This window comes from Brassica napus, chromosome A4, assembly GCF_020379485.1.
Source record: "Brassica napus cultivar Da-Ae chromosome A4, Da-Ae, whole genome shotgun sequence".
In the NCBI taxonomy this organism is placed as follows: Eukaryota; Viridiplantae; Streptophyta; class Magnoliopsida; order Brassicales; family Brassicaceae; genus Brassica; species Brassica napus.
Genome location: NC_063437.1, coordinates 52,723 through 72,704, shown reverse-complemented (window position 1 = coordinate 72,704; position 19,982 = coordinate 52,723). Strand labels below are relative to the sequence as shown.

The following is a 19,982-nucleotide window of genomic DNA, read 5'->3' as shown; positions in this document are numbered from 1 at the left end:
GTATTTCAATGTACATGGGCATTGTTTAAATCTTTTATCAATTATTTTAGTACAACTTCATAATACTTCCGAAATTAGTGGACTAACCACTATAAAATCATTATTCTCTACAGAAACGGAGACAACAAAGGTTCTAAACCTTTTCGATCTTCATCATATGTTACTTCAGGATGCAACTATGCATTAAAACAATATTGTCATAATTTTGAATTTTTCTAAAAATCTATGTGCTAACACCTACGAAAATATTGAGTTTTTCGGTAAATATTCTCTATACTGAAGCCTATGATATTTAGTGTTGTTTTAAATTTTCAAAATTCATTCTATATTTTTATTAATGTATATTCAACTCTCTTTCATGGTACATGGGCATCGTTTTAATTTTTTATCCAATAATTTGGTAAAACTTCGTAATACTCCCGAAATTCACGGAATAACCAATATAATATCGCTATTTTCTAGAGAAATAGAGACAACAAAGGTTCAATACCTCTTTGACCTTCATCATATGTTAGTGCATGATGCAACTATGCATTAAAACAACATTGTCATATTTTTGTATTTTTCTCAAAACTTATGTGTTAACCCCTATGAAAATATTGAGTTTTTCGGTAAATATCTTTAGTGTTGTTTTAAAATTTCAAAATACATTCTAAATTTGTATTAATGTATAATAAACTCTCTTTCATGGTACATGAGTATCGTTTAAATTTTTTATCAATTAATTTGGTAAAACTTCATAATACTCCCGAAATTGGTAGACTATCCACTATAAAATTGCCATTCTCTAGAGAAACAGAGACAACAAAAGTTCCAAACCATTTCGACCTACATCATATGTTAGTGCAGGATGAAACTATGCATTAACAGTATTTCATATTTTTAAAATTTTCTCAAAATCTATGTGTTAACCCCTACGAAAATATTGAGTTGTTCGGTAAATGTTCTATATACTGAAGTCCATGATCTTTATTGGTGTTTTAAAATTTCTAAACACACTTTACATTTGTATTAATTTATATCTAACTCTATTTCAATGTACATGGGCGTAGTTTAAATCGTTTATCAATTAACTTAGTACAACTTCACAATATTTCTGAAATTGGTGGACTAACCACTATAAATTCGGTATTTTCTAGAGAAACAGAGTCAACAAAGGTTCCAAACCTCTTCGACCTTCATCATATGTTAGTTCAGGATGAAACTATGCATTAAAACAATATTTTCATAATTTTGATTTTTCTCAAAATCTATGTGTTAGCACCTACGAATATATTGACTTTTTCAGTAAATATTCTCTATACTGAAACCTATGATCTTTAGTGTTGTTTTAAAGTTTCAAAATTCATTCTACATTTGTATTAATGTAAATTCAACTCTCTTCCATGGTACGTGGCATCGTTTTATTTTTTTATCAAATAATTTAGTAAAACTTCGTAATACTCCCAAAATTGGTAGACTAACCACTATAAAATCGCTATTCTCTAGTGAAATGGAGACAACAAAGGATCAAAACCTCTTTGACCTTCATCACATGTTAGTGCATGATGCAACTATGCATTAAAACAGTATTGTCATATTTTTGAATTAAAATCTTTAACCCCTACGAAAATATGCATTAAAATCTTTGACCTTCATCACATGTTAGTGCATGATGCAACTATGCATTAAAATCTTTTATCAATTATTTTAGTACAACTTCATAATACTCCCGAAATTGGTGGACTAACCACTATAAAATCAGTATTCTCTACAGAAACAGAGACAACAAAGGTTCTAAACCTTTTCGATCTTCATCATATGTTACTTCAGGATGCAAATATGCATTAAAACAATATTGTCATAATTTTGAATTTTTCTAAAAATCTATGTGTTAACACCTACGAAAATATTGAGTTTTTCGGTAAATATTCTCTATACTGAAGCCTATGATCTTTAGTGTTGTTTTAAAGTTTCAAAATTCATTCTATATTTTTATTAATGTATATTTAACTCTCTTTCATGGTACATGGACATCGTTTTAATTTTTTTATCCAATAATTTAGTAAAACTTCGTAATACTCCCAAATTTCGTCGAATAACCAATATAAAATTGCTATTTTTCTAGAGAAATAGAGACAACAAAGGTTCAATACCTCTTTGAGCTTCATCATATGTTAGTGCATGATGCAACTATGAATTAAAACAACATTGTCATATTTTTGAATTTTTCTCAAAATCTATGTTAGTGCATGATGCATGATGCAACTATGTATTAGTATATATTAAACTCTCTTTCATGGTACATGGGTATAGTGTTATTTTTTATCAATTAATTTAGTAAAACTTCATAATACTCCGGAAATTGGTGGACTAACCACTCTAAAATCGCTATTCTCTATAGAGGCGGAGACAACAAAGGTTCCAAACCATTTTGACCTTCATCATATGTTAGTGCAGGATGCAATTATGCATTAAAACAGTATTTTTATTTTTTTGAATTTTTCTCAAAATCTATGTGTTAACCCCTACGAAAATATTGAGTTTTTTGGTAAATGTTCTATATACTGAAGCTAATGATCTGTAGTGTTGTTTTAAAATTAATAAACACATTCTATATTTGTATTAATGTATATTCAACTCTCTTTCATGGTACATGGGCATCGTTTTAATTTTTTATCAATTAATTTAGTAAAACTTCATAATACTCCCGAAATTGGTGGACTAACCACTATAAAATCGCTATTCTCTAAAGAAACGGAGACAACAAAGGTTCCAAACCTCTTCGACCTTCATCATATGTTAGTGCAGGATGCAACTATGCGTTAAAACATTATTTTCATATTTTTGAATTTTTTTCAAAATCTATGTGTTAACTCCTACGAAAATATTGAGTTTTCGGTAAATGCTCTATAAACTTAAGCCCATGATCTTTGGGGTTATTTTAAAATTTCTAAACACAATCTACATTTGTATAAATTTATATTTAACTATATTTAATTGTATATGGGCATCTTTTTAATTTCATTTCAACTCAATTAGTAAAACTTCATAATGCTACCGAAATTGGTGGACTAACCTCTATAAAATCGCTATTCTCAAGAGAAACGCAGACAACAAGGGTTCCAAACCTCTTTGACCTTCATGATATGTTAGTGCAGGATGCAACTATGCATTAAAACATTCTTTTCATATTTTTTATTTTTTCTCAAAATCTTTGTGTTAACTCCTACGAAAATATTGATTTTTTTGGTAAATGCACTATATATTGAAGCTCATGATCTTTAGTGTTGTTTATTAATGTATAATTAACTCTATTTCATTGTACATGGGAATCCTTTTAATTTTATATCAATTATTTTAGTAAATATTCATAATACTCCAGAAATTGGTAGACTAACCATTATAAAATCGTTATTCTCTAGAGAAACAATGACAACAAAGGTTCAAAACATCTTTGACCTTCATCATAAGTTAGTGCAAGATGCAACTATGCATTAAAACATTATTGTCGTATTATTGAATTTTCCTCAAAATCTTTGACTTAACCCCTACGAAAATATTGAATTTTTCGGTAAATGTTCTATATACTTAATCCCATGATCTTTGGTGTTGTTTAAAAAATTTTAAACACATTCTACATTTGAATTAATTTATACTTAACTCTATTTCATTGTACATCGGCATATTTTTAGTTTTTTTATCAATTAATTTAGTAAAACTCCATAATACTCCCAAAATTAGAGGACTAACCACTATAAAATCCCTATTCTCTAAAGAAACGTAGACAACAAAGGTTCCAAACCTCTTTGACCTTCATCATATGTTAGTGCACGATGAAACTATGCATTAAAACAGTATTGTCATATTTTTTATTTTTTCTCATAACCAATGTGTTAACCTTCTACGAAAATATTGAGTTTTTCGGTAAATACTATATAAACTGGAGCCAATGATCTGTACCGTTCTTTTCAAATTTATAAACACATTCTATATTTGTATTAATTTATATTCAACTCTCTTTTATGGTACATGGGCATCGTTTTAATTTTTTTCAAATAATTTAGTAAAACTTCGTAATACTCCCAACATTGGTGGAATAACCACTATAAAAATCGCCATTCGTTAGAGAAAAGGAGACAACAAAGGTTCCAAACCTCTTTGACCTACATCATACGTTAGTTCAGGATGCAACTATGTATTATAACTGTATTGTCATTATTTTGAATTTTTCTCAAAATCTATGTGTTTAACACCTACAATAATATTGAGTTTTTCGGTAAATACTCTCTATACTAAAGCTTATGATCATTAGTGTTGTTTTAAAGTTTCTTAATACATTCTAAATTTGTATCAGTGTATATTAAACTCTCTTTCATGATACATGGGTATCGTTTTAATTTTTTATCGATTAATTTGGTGGACTAACCACAATAAAATCGTTATTCTCTAGAGAAACAGAGACAAAAAAGGTTCCAAACCTCTTTAACCTTCATTATATGTTAGTGCATGATGCAACTATATATTAAAACATTATTGTCATATTTTAGAATTTTCCTCAAAATCTTTAAGTTAATCCCTACAAAGATATTAATTTTTCGGTAAATGATCTATATACTTAAGCCCATGATCTTTGGTGTTGCTTTAAAATTATTAAACATATTCTAAATTTGTACTAATTTATATTTAACTCTATTTCATTGTACATGGGCATCTTTTTAATTTTTTATCAATTAATTTAGTAAAATGCCATAATACTCTCTAAATTGGTGGACTAACCACTATAAAATCCCTATTCTCTAAAGAAACGTAGACAACAAAGGTTCCAAACCTCTTTGACCTTCATTATATATTAGTGCACGATGAAACTATGCATTAAAACAGTATTGTCATATTTTTTATTTTTTCTCAAATCAATGTGTTAAGTAACCCCTACGAAAATATTGAGTTTTTTGGTAAATACTCTATAAACTGGGGCCAATGATCTGTACTGTTCTTTTCAAATTTATAAACACATTCTATATTTGTATTAATTTATATTCAACTCTCTTTCATGTTACATGGACATCGTTTTATTTTTTTTCAAATAATTTAGTAAAACTTCGTAATACTCCCAACATTGGTTGAATAACCACTATAAAACCGCCATTCGTTAGAGAAAGAGAGACAACAAAGGTTTCAAACCTCTTTGACCTTCATTTTATGTTAGTTCAGGATGCAACTATGCATTATAAATTTTCATTATTTTGATTTTTTTTTAAAAATCTATGTGTTAACACCTACGAAAATATTGAGTTTTTCGGTAAATACTCTCTATACTGAAGCCTATGATCTTTGGTGTTGTTTTAAAGTTTCTAAATACATTCTAAATTTGTATTGATGTATATTAAACTCTCTTCGGATATGCAATTACTTCAACAGACTGTGTCAACGCATCATTGATCCAGAGAAGATTATTAAACTAGAAGAAGAAATTGTGGAGACAATGTGTCAGCTAGAGAGATACTTTCCTCCATCTCTGTTTGATATCATGTTTCATCTTCCACTCCATCTAGCAAGAGAAGCACGCTTGGGTGGCCCTGTACACTTCAGGTGGATGTATCCCTTTGAGAGGTAATCTTCCACTGCATCTAGCAACAGAAATCACTGCTACTATATGTATATGGTACTGACGATATCTTATATTTTCATTCGTAGGTATATGAAGACACTAAAAGCTTTTGTCAAGAATTTTGCAAGACCAGAAGCTTGTATGGCCGAGGGTTATTTGGCTGGTGAATGCCTTGCATTTTGTATGGAGTTCCTGCAGAAATCCGTTCCAGTTGAAGAAGCAATGACAAGAAACGAAGATGTTGAGACGACTCAGAATGTTCTTGAAGGCCGAACGCTGCATAAAGCAACAGAAGTGAGTCTTACTGACAAAGAGAGAGATGTTGCTCACCGGTATATCCTCATGAATACTGCAGTGATCGACCCTTATGTTCAGTAAGTTAAAACTCCAAAGATTGGTACATGTGTTTTTATCTTCTCTCACACTAACTTAATCAATATATAGGATGCATTTAGAAGAACTTCAAAATTCGGATGTAAGATGTGCAAAAAATGAAACCATCTTATGGAAGTATCATACAGAAAGGTTTTCACAGTGGATTAAAGAGAAGGTAAGATTAAATTTTTTTTTTTTGTATTAATAATTCTGTATGTATATGTTCTGTATGTGTATGTTCTGATATGTTTCCTTTTCAGATACCAAATAACTCCAAGGACCATTCGCAAAGGCTGAGATGGCTTGCTTTTGGACCAAGAAATATTGCTCACACCTACAAGGGATTTGTAGTTAATGGCTATCGATACCATACAGACGATATGCAGAGGAAGACACAGAACAGTGGAGTAGCATATGAAGCCTTTTCGATGTGCAGAGCTAGTGCCAAAGATTCGAGGCAACAGGCTGATATAGTAACATACTATGGCGTGATAAAGGAGATCATTTTGCTTGACTATCACATGTTTCAAGTGCCTCTGTTTAGGTGCAGTTGGGCTCATAAAGGTAGAGGACTTAAAGAGGAAGACGGTTTCACACTAGTGAATCTCCATATGAACCAGTCAACATTTGCAAACGATCCGTACATTATGCCTGCGCAAGCTAAACAAGTGTTCTATTCTAGAGAGGAAGATAGCTCTCCTTGGTATGTAGTGATGAGAGCACCACCACGAGGGTATCATGAGTTAGAGACAGAAGAAGAGATTTGTTCTGCAACGTTAGCAGTCCAGCCTGAAGACGATATGGGAGATCAATCATCCGATGACGAGAGTTTCTGTGTTAGGAATGACTGTGAGGGTCAACTAATATATGAATAATGATGAGTTTGTTTTTCTTTCAGGTTATTTGGTGCAATGAATTCCAAAGCTGTTACAGGGAAGTGCCGTCGCAGTAAACGCCAAGCAGGTCTTGATGTTAGTCCTGAGGTTTCTTTAGTTCAGAAAAAACCCAAGAAAAATGCTACAATCCCGACCCTGGACGAAGACTATTATTCAGAAGAAGAAACAGATCGTCAGGAAGTGGAAGAAACAGAACCTGAAAAAGTCGATGAAACTGGACCTGAAGATATGGGAGTTGAAGATGCTACCCCAGAGACAGAAGATGAAGGTGTGGATCCTGAAGATGTTACACAAGCAGAGAGAGATGTTAACGAAGATGACGACGATGAAACACAACCACCATCACAACAAGAACAATTCAGTAATCAGTCGGAGCCACAGAGACAGACACAGACAGAGCAGTCCGATAACACAGTCAAGAAGACTAGAGGGCCAACAAAAATGCGCAAAGTAGCTAAGCATATAGAGGACAAGGTTGACGTGGAGTTTAATGCTCTAGGTGAGCATGTTGGTCGTGGGTCAGTTACACTCTCATCTTTCCTAGGTCCTCTCGTGAGAGAGCATGTCCCAGTACTTCTAGATGACTGGAGACATCTCGATGAGAAAACAAAAGACGCTTTGTGGGAGGAAATTCAGGTTAAGTTATTCAAACTCTTTCATATCTGATTAATGTAGTAAGCCTTTTACTAACTTCAAAATCTTTAACAGGGAAGATTCAACTTGAAAGAAGAATGGAAAAAAGATGTTGTTTTTAAGCAGATTGGTTGTTTGTGGAGGGCCTCTAAATCCAGATTGTCTTCGAAAGTCAGAGCTACCAAAAACAAGGCTCAACTACAGATAATTAAGCCCAGCAACATACAATCTGCGACTGCGTGGAACAATTGGGTTAAAGGAAGATGTACCACAGCTTTTAAGGTAATATAAAATGTGGATTGATGAGAGTCTGTGTATATTAATAATAATTGATTGAAATTGTAATGTGCTTGTTTAGGAACAAAGTGATAAATACCGGGAACTCAGGAAGGGACAAATTCCTCATACCACTAGCCGTAAAGGGATGATTCGACTTGCAGATGAGATGGTATGTTTGTATTTTCCGAATCTTTGGAATTAGAAATAACTTCAATTGCTGACAACAAATTCATATAAATTGTAGAGGAAAAACAGTAGTGATCCTAGAAAGGTAACTAGAACAAAGGTTTGGGTCGCTGGTCACACGCATTCTGATGGAAGACCTGTGAGTCAAGAATTTGCAGAAACAATAGTAAGATGATTTTATTTCGTAGATTTAAATTCACTTGCAAGTTTGTTAGTATGAGGACACTTTACAACAGTCGTTATATATGTTAATGCAGGAGAAGATTAAGAAAATTGACAGTGAAATGGGGTCAAGTTCAGATAATGTCGGTGAAGATGCTGTCACTCAGGTGCTAGGAAAGGATAAACCAGGAAGAATTAGGGGGATGGGGAGAGGGGTTACTGCAACCAAGTTGGCATTCTTACATGCTAGAGACTCCCATGTTCAGAAGCTTCAAGATACACAAGCAGAACTAATCAACAAGATTGAAGATTTGCAAAATGTGGTCAAAGACTTAGCCGGCCAAAAGGTAAGTTCCTTACAATATATTTTTGACTATATAGCCTTTTAAGTGCTATCTGGTTTTAAGAATCTTGTTTATTTTTCTCTGTGTTAGAAAAAAAACGATTATCGTTCTACCTATGAAGTAAGTGATATTAGCAAGGGAGGAATAAGGTGCCAACTACTTGATTGGGTTTCGAATGATGATGTCGTTGTTGCTGAAGGAGAATACCACTCTAGTGAACCCTATTATAAGATTGGTCGAATTCCATTGGGTCCAAATGCGGCTGCTGTAGTAGTGAAGTCTGTCTCAGTAGAAACAGCATCTATATGGAGACCTACAGCAACTTGTGCTAGGCTTGCTCAGGCGGTTGGAGTGAAAATTGCATGGCCAGCTTATAAGATAATCCTGGACGATGATATTGACTTAGCAAGCAATGGTAACATCAACGGATCAGAGGTAATTATATATTGTTAAAGATCTTCCCTAATATACATTGAATACATGACTACTGAAATTTATCTTTTTTAATGATTCAGCCTACTGATGCGTCTTTTGGAAAAGTTCAAATCTTTGACTACTGGAAATCAGAAGAAGAATTAATTGCTGAGGGTGTATTGTTGTCGACTGATCCTGTTGAACTAGTGAACCAAGTACCGCTAGGACCGAATGCTGCAATTCTTAGAGTGGATTTGGTTGTGAAATCTGATGCTTTTATTTGGAGACCTACTCGTGAAATGATCAAGATGGGTGATGCCCTACATGGGAAAATTGCATGGCCTATCGATAAGATACTATTACCTGATGAAGATTCACCAAAAGAATCAAACAAGAATTCCATTCAGGTATGTTTCTGAAACATATTATTTATTACTTAACTAAAGTAGTGTGATTCTTGTTGGATTCAACGATGATTGTGTTGATTGTCTTTGTTACTGTCTTTTGTTGTAGAGTGGTAGTAACAGCAGTGGTTGTAGCAGCAAAGGTGGTAAACAGAAGTGCGCTCTCTTGGACTGTAATAACTCTGGACACAGAGTGGCTTTAGGTCGTGTGTTCTCAACTGATCCAGCAGAGAAGGTGCATTTCGTCCCTTTAGGTCCCAATGCTTCTAAGGTTTGGGTAGAGGTTTCCGAGTACGATGGGGCACGAGTGTGGAGGCCAAACTCAGAAATTGAATACATTGGTGATGCAGTTGGAAGCACGGTGGCTTGGCCAAATGACAAGCTTGTTTTATTGTAAGAAAGATATGTTGCTTTTGAACTTGTTATGCTATTATGCTAGTTGCAGCACACTTTGAACTTGTTATGCTATTATGTAATATTTGACAAGAATGTTTTAATGTTGAATCTTTGAAGTTTATGTTTCATAATATAATGTCTGACAAAAAAAAATCGAGTCTATATAAAAATAAATATATATAAATTATAAAATGAAATTATTTAAATATGCTATATAATAGCATCAATATTAGCTGCTATGATTTCAAAATAATATATATAGCAGGAACTATTAATTGCTATATATGAATTAAAAATAACTTCTCGAAAACGCTGTTAATAATATAACTAATAACATTAATGACGCGCTATTAAATAGGTTACTATTGCAAATAAAAGCGCTATCGATTCCGAAGAAACGATAGCACCGCGAAAAAGTGTTATCTAATGTGTCATACCTACTATGACGGACGATGATACATCGTTCCTTAAACCGCTGTTAAATCGTTAGATAACGTTTTTCGTCCGCTAGTAAAGCCCATTTTTCTTGTAGTGTTGTTTGATTTTTTTATCAATTAATTTAGTAAAACTTCATAATAAACGGAGACAACAAAGGCTTCAAACCTCTTTGACCTTCATCATATGATAGTGCAGGATGCAACTATGCATTAAAACATTATTGTCATATTTTAGAATTTTCCTCAAAATCTTTGTGTTAACCTATACTAAAATATTGAATTTTTCGGTAAATGCTCTATATACTGAATTCCGTGATCTTTAGTGTTGTTTTAAAATTTCTAAACACACTCCACATTTGTATTAATGTATAGTTGACTATATTTCATTGTACATGGGCATTGTTTAAGTTTTTTATCAATTAATTTAGTAAAACTCCATAATACTCTCTAAATTGGTGGACTAACAACCACTATAAAATCGCTATTCTCTAAAGAAACGTAGACAACAAAGGTTTCAAACCTCTTTGACTTTCATCATATGTTAGTGCATGATGCAACTATTCATTAAAACAGTATTTTCATATTTTATATTTTTTTTCTCAAAATCTCTGTGTAAAATATTGAGTTTTTAGGTAAATGCTCTATATATTGAAGCCTATGATCTTTAGTGTTGTTTTAAAATTTCTAAACATATTCTACATTTGTATTAATGTATATTAAACTCTATTTCATGGTACATGGGAATCATTTTAATTTTATTATCAATTAATTTAGGAAAATTTTATAATACACCCTAAATTGGTTGATTAACCAATATAAAATCACTATTCTCTAGAGAAAATAAGACAGCAAAGGTTCTAAATATTTTTGATCTTAATCATATGTTAGTGCGGATTGCAAATATGCATTAAAACAGTATTGTTATATTTTGAATTTTTTTCAAAATCTATGTGTTAACCTACGAAAATATTGAGTTTTCGATAAATTCTTTGAAGCCAAGTGTTGTTTTAAAATTTATAAACACATTTTATATTTATCTTAATATATATATTCAACTCTATTTAATGATACATGAGTATCATTTTAAATTTTCATCAAATAATTCAGTGAAGCTTCGGTGGACTAACCACTACGAAATATAGTGGGCAAGCGACGCAAGAGGCCCAACCAAGAGATAAAAGAATTCCGAGGAATATACTCTTTAAACCAGATAGCCTTAGACCAAGACTGTCGTGTAGACTGAATCCGTCTACACAATGTTTTTAAGAGAAAAATCTCATAGTTTGGATTTTAAGAAAAATACAATAAATTAAACCCCGATGATAAAAACCTGTTAAATCCCATGGCTCGGTTACCAGTTCAATACCAATATATAATCCGTTTGAATTATATTTTTTTAAGTTAGCTATACAATTTTAAGTTAAAATAGTTTTTTTAATATATATAGTTGTGATAGTAATTGATCAGTATTTTGAGAGGATTTATACTACATAAAAACAGATTTAATAATCAACTACTAATTAATCTCATATATGTCTATTACAAATTTACAATTTGTGAAAAAAGATTATATATGAAAATAATTTATTCTTTTGTATTTTCAGTAACTATTATTTAGTTATATATTAAAATTAATTAAGTTATTGATTCATAGTTTATCCATGGTCAAACTAATAATCTAGTGATTCAAGAAATAGTCCGATTCAATATTTGGGTCAAATTTAAAAGCATTCACACATGATGTCTAGAGTATGGTTTTCTACGTAATTATCACACATGATGCATAGAGTATGGTTTTTTACGTAATTATCACACATGATGCATAGAGTATGGTTTTCTACGTAATTATCACACATGATATATAGAGTATGATTTTTGTTTTTATGTATTAATGTGCGAGTTATGAACAATAATCAAACACTAAACTGAAAATCTGAAAGCACAATACTACATTTTAAATCAATCTGACCTTTATCTCATCACTCGTAAGTCTTAACATTTACTCCACCGTCAGTGAAACAAATAGGTACGCACTATAGTTAAATATTCCTCCATATATAAAGCGACTATAACTATAAGTTACTACTACTATAAACATGGACACGAAAGTTGCGATAAATTGCCAAGCATACAATAGAAAAAAAAATACAGACACAACTTGAAAACACAATACAATAAAAAGTTATTCGAAATAGTTTTATGAATTGGGCCATCTTATTGTGGAATATCTACTCTAATATTAAATGTATTGGGGGTGCACATTCACATCCATTAGATTAGATTCATGTCTAACAAACAGATTCGTTCTGGTTTTTCTTTTAGGTTTAAGCCATCACCTGAGAGTCTACTAGAAATGGCCCAGATTGGGGCAGGGTTCTCTTAGTTACGGTCGTGGCTCCCGGGCCGGCCTGTTAAAAGATGATCAAGTCCATCAATATTTTTAAAAACTTGTCGAGTCTTTTTAATTGTTGTTCAAAAAAAAAAAAAAGTCGAGTCTTTTTAACTTTCCCGACATCTGTTGTGTTCTGCTTCGGTTTGTTTGCGTAGTAATTAAAAACCGAATCAACTGGACGCCTTGCTTGCAAACCAAAACAGTGAATTGATTTTACCCTTCTCTCTTTTTGTTCTATGTTTTGTACTGTTTACGCAGAACAATATTTAACAGGATGGAACAAAATTACAAAAGTTCGATAGCTGGCTTGAAAACACTTCTCGATAAATAATGAGTTCAAGTAGTTGGAAAATTGAGGTGAAAAACGTTAGTATTGTTGTTTTCACTTTTTTTTCTGGGTCCAATAAAGACACAATTTAAAGGAAAGCAAAGATTCAAAACCATTTAAGAGTGTTGATTTTGTGGTGAAGAATGTTGATTTTGGTGAAGAATGTTGATTTAAAGGAAAGATTCATTCCACCTTTTAAGTTGTGGTGAAGAATGTTGATTTTGTTCTAAACCATTTATTCTGCAAGATTTAAGATATTTTTAAATCCAATTCACTTCCATAACACCAAAAAAAAAGTGTTATAAACAAGACAACAACTCTATATGTTTCATATATTTTGCAGGCATTATTATTACAAGGAATACCCCTAAGAAGAAGAAGGAGAGTCGGAATCAATAATAAAGTGAAATTTTTGTGACAAAATGATAGAAGAGAGAACAAAAAAGAAAAAGAAAGAGAAGAAGTGGGGAAAAGGGTGGGAGGTGCTAGGTCTCAATTTGATCAACAAGCATCTCCTGGTACCTGCACTCACTGCTGCAAAACCCTTTCTCTCCTCTGCAAAAAAAAACATATATTAAACCATAGTTTTGGAATTGATTAAAGAGAAGGAATGTATGTTATATAATATAGACCGACCTGTATATATAGATGTCCTGTTTTTGGTCAAGTTTCTTGTTGCAGGTGTAGCAGTTGCTTAGAAAACCAGTGTCCATTTTCTTGGTCTCCTGTGGCAACGGAACAGAGCAAGGAGGAGTCGCCTCCTCCACAAAAACAGAGTTGTCGAAGATATGTGTGATGGTTGGGTTTGGACCGTGGGATATGACGCACGTGTAGTCTTCCGTCTGATCAATCTCGCTCACGGTTAAGACCTTTGTCTGGAGACAGGGCTTGAGCTGTCCATGAGGATGTCTCATCTGGCTAGTAGGACCTGTTTTAGTTCCAAAATCTGCACAAGGGATCTGGACTCTGAGCTTTGACCCGAAAAGGACCATCTTGTTGACAGGTTTGCTCGAGTGGTCTCTACTTTTGACGAGATCGGCGAGGCCAAAGGGTTCGGGTGGGTGAAACCTTTGGGGTTTAGGGATTGTTGGATCGAGATAGGAAGTGGGTTTAGGGTTTATGGAGGAGAAGATGGAAGGGTTGGCTTCGAGGATGGAAGTAGGGCTGATGATGGAGTCAAAAGGAGTGATCTTTGAAGCCAAAAACCTAAACTTTGGAGAGGTGAAGAAGTCAGATGAGTAATATGTGTTTGGTGTTGGAGGAGATGGAAGTTGATCAGCAGCCATTAGAGATGCTTTGTTGCTTCTCAGTTAAAAAGACAGTCAGATCAGGTGAGAGTAAAGATCATAACTCAGTAGCTTCCATGGAGAGAGTGAGGAGGGAGATCCAATTACAAAGAAATGAGATAAAAAGATAAATATCTGAAATGAAAGAGATGAGAAGAATGGTACAATTATTGAAAGTTCTGACTGCTTCTGTTCTTATTATTATGGGGTCTCTCTCTGAAAAAAAAATCGGATTAAAAGTTGCTTTCTCTCTTTTTCTTTTATTCCAAAGAGAGAGAGAATGAGTGTGAGTGAGGTGATCTCGAGAGAAGGGACGTTGTGGTTTAAATCAAGGAAGCTCTAAACTTATCTGGAATTACCTCCCCTGATTTTTTATAACTATAATGCTATCGTTTTTCTCTATAAATTTTGTGCAATTTTTTATACTCCGGTTGAATGTATATTGTTTTTTTTTTTTTTTTTTTCCATCAATAAGTTTTTATATTAAAGGAATCGGGCCAAGCCCATAAAGCATATTACAAAAAAACCCACTAAAAAACCAACCCGGGCTAAAATTCGTTATCCAAATGGGCCCATTACATCCGGCCCAACTTGGAGAAACCCTAAAGTCATCGACTCTTGGAAACGTCCGCCTCGCGTGACGTCCTTTTCGATGCGAGGACGCGTGTTTCCATCCTCGACTTCGAGGTTACACGTGTCGCAGGATCGTCTCTCCACCACTGAATCACGTCATCGCCGGCGCTCTAACCTTCGGAACACCGGAGCAAACCAGGCGTCTATCGCTCCTCTAGTCATCACCGCCATCATCTTTTGGGTTCTAAAAACGGAGAGAATCAATCGCCGCGGCGAGATCTCATCCGTCGTCACCGTTAACCGCATAACCCAAAGAAAACCGTCGCATGCATCATACCCTTTCCACCGGAGAGCTTCACTCTCCTCCGACGAGAACATAACCGAACAACACATCTAAACCGCAAAATTAAAAGACTAGCGAAATAAAACCCTAATCGTACTAGGGACCGGAAGCCGGCGGCGCAAGGCTGTGGACGCCTTCACACCCCGGGAACTAGAGCCAACGACGGCGGAACTGAAAAAGCTTCCCCGCCACGGAGACAAGGACCGGCGGCGACGGAACTTTGAAAGCCTCCGTCTGCCGGAGAAAAGGAAACAACTACCGAAGTCTTCACCGCGCCATCCTTCCCGCAGCCGCGTCGTGACTCCAAGACCAAAACCCGCGAGCGGTTGATGGCTGATCAGAGTTCCGACAAACGAAAACCGGAGGAGACTAAGAGGAGATAGGACATGCAACTTAATCTAACAGAAAAAAGGTTTCCGGCGGCGGCACGGACGCTCACGCGCCGACCGACCGCCGGATCCCTTTAACAAAGCTTTTCTCTCTTTCTCTCTCTCTCTTTAAACTTCTTCCACTTGATTCCAAAAAAAAATAATAAAAATTAATAAACCACGCCGTTAATATTGTTTTTTTCCGGTTTATATTAACAACGTTTTAGTTTGAAAAAGTAAAGATTTTTAAAACAATCATTTTTTATTTATTTCATGGAATACAGTATGCATTATTAACGGCGATCCATTTTATTTTTGCATTGATGTTTGGGCCTCTGTATCACACAGTATTTTTTTCATAATGCTATTGAGTTATTCTATTTGCCACTTTTGTCATTATTTCATTTGTCTTTCTCTAATAATAATGATTAAAATCATTTTCATTTGGTTTGATTAAATAAAGAACAAGTTACGTTAAATAAAAATATTGTAATAATTTATCAGGACGGGTCCCATAACTGCACCTGCTATGCTCAATCCAATAATTAAGATCTACTTAAGCGCCACGTGTGTATGTCCATAGTTGAAACTTGAAGGGTCTTGAATCTTGCTGCATTAAGGACAAATATAAACCATTATATGACATATTATTATATATTAATACTAATAATGCAAACCATTACAGGACGGGTTAGTATATTAATACTAATAATCACTTGCATGATCACAACTATAAATGGTTGATGGTAAATGGAAGATGCAACTACTTTTGTTGTTGTTGATCTTGTGTTAGCTCTACCTCATTAATAATACGAAATATTGTGTTCTTGTCTACCATTTACCAATGTTTAATCAACACAAGAAAATAGAATTTGTTTTAAAAAAGGTAAATTATTGCGATTAATAATCATTCGTTATCAACTTATCACTATTATTATTATGATGATGATAAAGGACTTATTACTGATATAGGCTGTGGGGCTAACGCATGCGGGATCCACACACGAAAAGATAGGAGTGCATGGACCCTATTCAATGATCGCGTTTCCGATGTCATCATATTGGGCTTTTCTTCTTAACGAGTAGGCCCTGGCGACGCAAGCTTTGTTGTAGTATTTCACAAGAAAAGAGAAACAAATGTGTGGGTGATTCAGGCTGCATAGACACTAATTAAAACTCATCGTCGTTTCCATTGGTGACTGGTGAGGGTTAAGTTATGATTTCGGTTAAGTCCATGCTTAAAACCCATATATTATTAATTGATTTGTTAAGCCCAAAACTGAAACAGAGTGAGCACAATAACATGTATAAGCCCAATCTGATTAGTTAATCAATTGGTTATTAATTGAAAAATCAGTAAAATAATTTATTTTAATATACACTTACAAATTCAATTACAAATTTAACATCAAACTATTCATATATGATGCAGTCTTTCACTAAAGCATATATATTTATTTTATAGAAAATTAGAAGCAATCATGTTATTATGTAAATATTGTAGAAATAAAAAAATATTGTAGAAATCTATTTATATACAATTTTGTTGTGTTTTTTTTTAATTTTTTTTATCAATTATCAAAATCTTCAGTTATGTTTATCAAAACATATCTAATATAGATACTTATAATTATCTAGCCCACAGAATGATTTTTCTATTTAAAATTCAGGTTTTTTTATTTGATAAATATACATTTAGAAAACTTTCTACTGAAAAATATATTATTTTGGATAATAATAAAATAGACATGGATTTGTTTTTCTTTTGAATATATAGTTTTATTATATTTAATTTATGTTTAATGGATAATTATATAAAAATATATCTAAGGATATAAACAATATTAGCCATTTTAACGGTTACCGTGATAGCTCAAATGCAAAAAATTACTTCACAAATAATATTATAGATATCATCGAAAGTGGATTCAATTAGGGTGGCCCAATAAACCAAATCCAAAAACCCGGATCGAATCCGCTCGATAAAAATAATCCGAACTGAACTGAATCCGATATAACTTGTCTTGTTTTATTGTTATTTGGATTATGAGTATAATCCTAACCGAATCCAAATGAATATTCAAAAAATTTGAAATGTTTAAAATTCCAAAAGATACTTATACCAAACATGAACACATTCCAAATAAGTGAGCAAAACACTCTAAAATTTAATAGAGTACATAAATTATATATCTATTACATGAATAATTCACTCAATGCTTAGTTTGTTATATTTTGGTATTTAGTGCTCTTTTTGTTTTTGAACAACCCAACGATATATTAAGAAAATAAGTTCAGCACAATAAGGGGTCCATAACAGAGACAAAGTTACGGAGCACCATCTTTGGTAACGAGTTGGCTTCCAAGAGATAGAGGTGAACAAGATGGAGAGTTGCTTGATATCAGTTATGATACCGAAGATCTCTGTATCCATGAGCTCACTATTGATAACTCTGATGATCTTTTGGTTATTCAAGAAAACCCTTAGGTATTCTCGATGTCGATCAAAAAAATACTCATACCAAACATGAACCAGTTCCAAACAAGTAACCAGAATACTCTTATTTTAATAGTATTGATATAAAACAAGTATCTATTACATGAATAATTCACTCAGTCCTTAGTTTAATATAGTTTGGTTCACATAGTTTTAACTGAGTCTATTTATATTGCTGACAAAAAAATTAATAAATATATTTTGGTATTTGGTGTTCTTCCTTCTTTTATATAGTCGAGTTTTTCATGTTCAATATATTTTTGCTTTGGATTTATCGAATATGATGTGTTTGCACATATTTTTGAGCTTTGTTCTTTAATATTGTTTTTATCCTCTAATTTCATTTGTTAAAAATTACAATAGAACCAACAAGAATTGTGACAAGCGCATTTCTCATTTCAAAATTTTGTTTTTCGGTCTTTGTTTTACTGTATTTTTATTTGGTTTATGTTTAACTAAGTACAAATAATATTTTGGAACCGAAAAATCCGATTAAGATCTGAAACCTGAAATTATATTGGGTTCAACCGGGTTTTGAAAATGTTATTAAATCCTAACCAATTTTTTAATAATATCCGATAGAAACTGAAATTTATAAATCCAAAAATCTAAAATTCGATTGAACCCCGAACCGAAACCCGATTGGTCCTTTGATGCCGACTCAATCAATCAAAATTATTGTCTTTTTAAAATGGTAACAAATAATGTCACGTTAGGATTTAAAATATGAAATTGGTAATAATTTTGATTAAATTTTGTTGTTTCTAAATATTTTAGATATCTTAGCTAAATAGACAAAGAAAAAATATTCTAGTAAATCAGTACGCATGGAATAACTCATGTATTTAATTTGAAATTGAAAATGATAAAATCAAATAATATAAACGAAGAATAAATGTAAAAAATCTGTAGATGTCAGAAAAAAAGAGAGTCAAAATTTTATTAGTTGTCATCAAGATTCCAATGATAATAATTCCATATTTGAAAATACTAAAAAGTAAAAAATCTTACACAAAATATTCATAGCTACTTGTCATATATACCTAGAGAATCTTTTGTAGTGATCCCACAAAACTTGTATATATAAATACTTACAAATATATGAGAGAGAATATATATTAAAAAAAAACCCTAGTTCCACTTGGGAAAATCTGAGATCCCTAAAACATTCCTCCGGTATGAGGACAGATATGGTGATTACGAGTAAGCGACCCCGGGCTCCAAGCTTTGCCGATAAGCATCCGGAGGAGACTCACGCTGCCAGCACCTTTGGTTGCGATTGGTTCCAGGAGAAAGGGAAGGATGAAGGTAAGCTCAAAACGTTTCTTGAGCAATGCGGTTTCTGCAAGAAGAAGCTGCGTCACGACCAGGCCGTTTTCATGTACGGGTAAGTAGTTAGTTAATGTGGCGTATCGAAGTGTTATTCTTATTCCAAAATCTTTATAAGTTTATCTACTACAAGTATAATTAGTGAGTATGTGTGTTTGCAAAAGGGCAGCTACTTTGGGGCATTCTGTTCAAAAGCGTGCAGAGCAAAACAGATGGCATGCGATGTCTTTAGTGAAAAATCACGAGAGATTGTAAAAGCAAAGAAGGGAAGAACATGTACTTCAGGAATCAAACCAAAAGATGATGAACCACCAGGCAATCGAGAGAGGATCTCATCACCACCCCGATTTTATATATGATTGATGATGATAATGATGTGATTAAGGGTTGGGTGTATATATACTTGTGTAAAAAGCCATTAATTTGTCGCCAAGGGAAATGCCTTTACCATCCATCAAGTTGACATCGGCAATTATTTGTTTTGTTGATCAACAGGAGGGGGTTTAGTAGCGTATTTGTCAGTCTATGATTTTTATTTTTGATTTTAGTAATCAATAAGTGTTTTTGTCTTTGGCATTGTGTTGTATTCATGTACTGGGATATAAGTCAAGACTCATCATATTCGGAGCCTATACACAATAAGACAGAAAAATAATAAAAAGTTAGAAAGAGCCTCACCAACAAATAAATGTGCATCATAACTAGTCAGTAGTGAGCCACTAAGCAAACGGCTTTACTTTACATTTATGT

At 33.1% G+C, this 19,982-nt stretch overlaps 1 protein-coding gene and 1 long non-coding RNA gene across 2 annotated transcripts; one reads left to right on the top strand and one right to left on the bottom strand.

The window, feature by feature from the left end:
• Positions 1-13,138: 13,138 nt before the first annotated feature.
• Positions 13,139-14,426, bottom strand: LOC106444938 (protein MARD1-like). Its single transcript, XM_013886378.3, has 2 exons — positions 13,473-14,426; positions 13,139-13,391 (listed from the first exon to the last, which is right to left on the bottom strand). The coding sequence occupies exons 1-2, from the start codon at positions 14,120-14,122 to the stop codon at positions 13,322-13,324; spliced, it is 720 nt and encodes a 239-aa protein (XP_013741832.1). The 5' UTR covers positions 14,123-14,426; the 3' UTR covers positions 13,139-13,321.
• A 3,041-nt stretch (positions 14,427-17,467) lies between these two features.
• Positions 17,468-19,801, top strand: LOC111214958. Its single transcript, XR_007339221.1, has 2 exons — positions 17,468-19,290; positions 19,402-19,801. It is a non-coding gene; the product is annotated as an uncharacterized LOC111214958 (long non-coding RNA).
• The last annotated feature ends 181 nt before the right edge of the window (positions 19,802-19,982 follow it).

Coding starts and splice junctions, on each gene's coding strand:
- LOC106444938 (XM_013886378.3), bottom strand. CDS start 14,122: ATGGCTGCTGATCAACTTCCATCTCCTCCAACACCAAACACATATTAC. Junction 13,392..13,472: donor CAGGACATCTATATATACAG/GTCGGTCTATAT, acceptor TTTTTTTTGCAG/AGGAGAGAAAGGGTTTTGCA.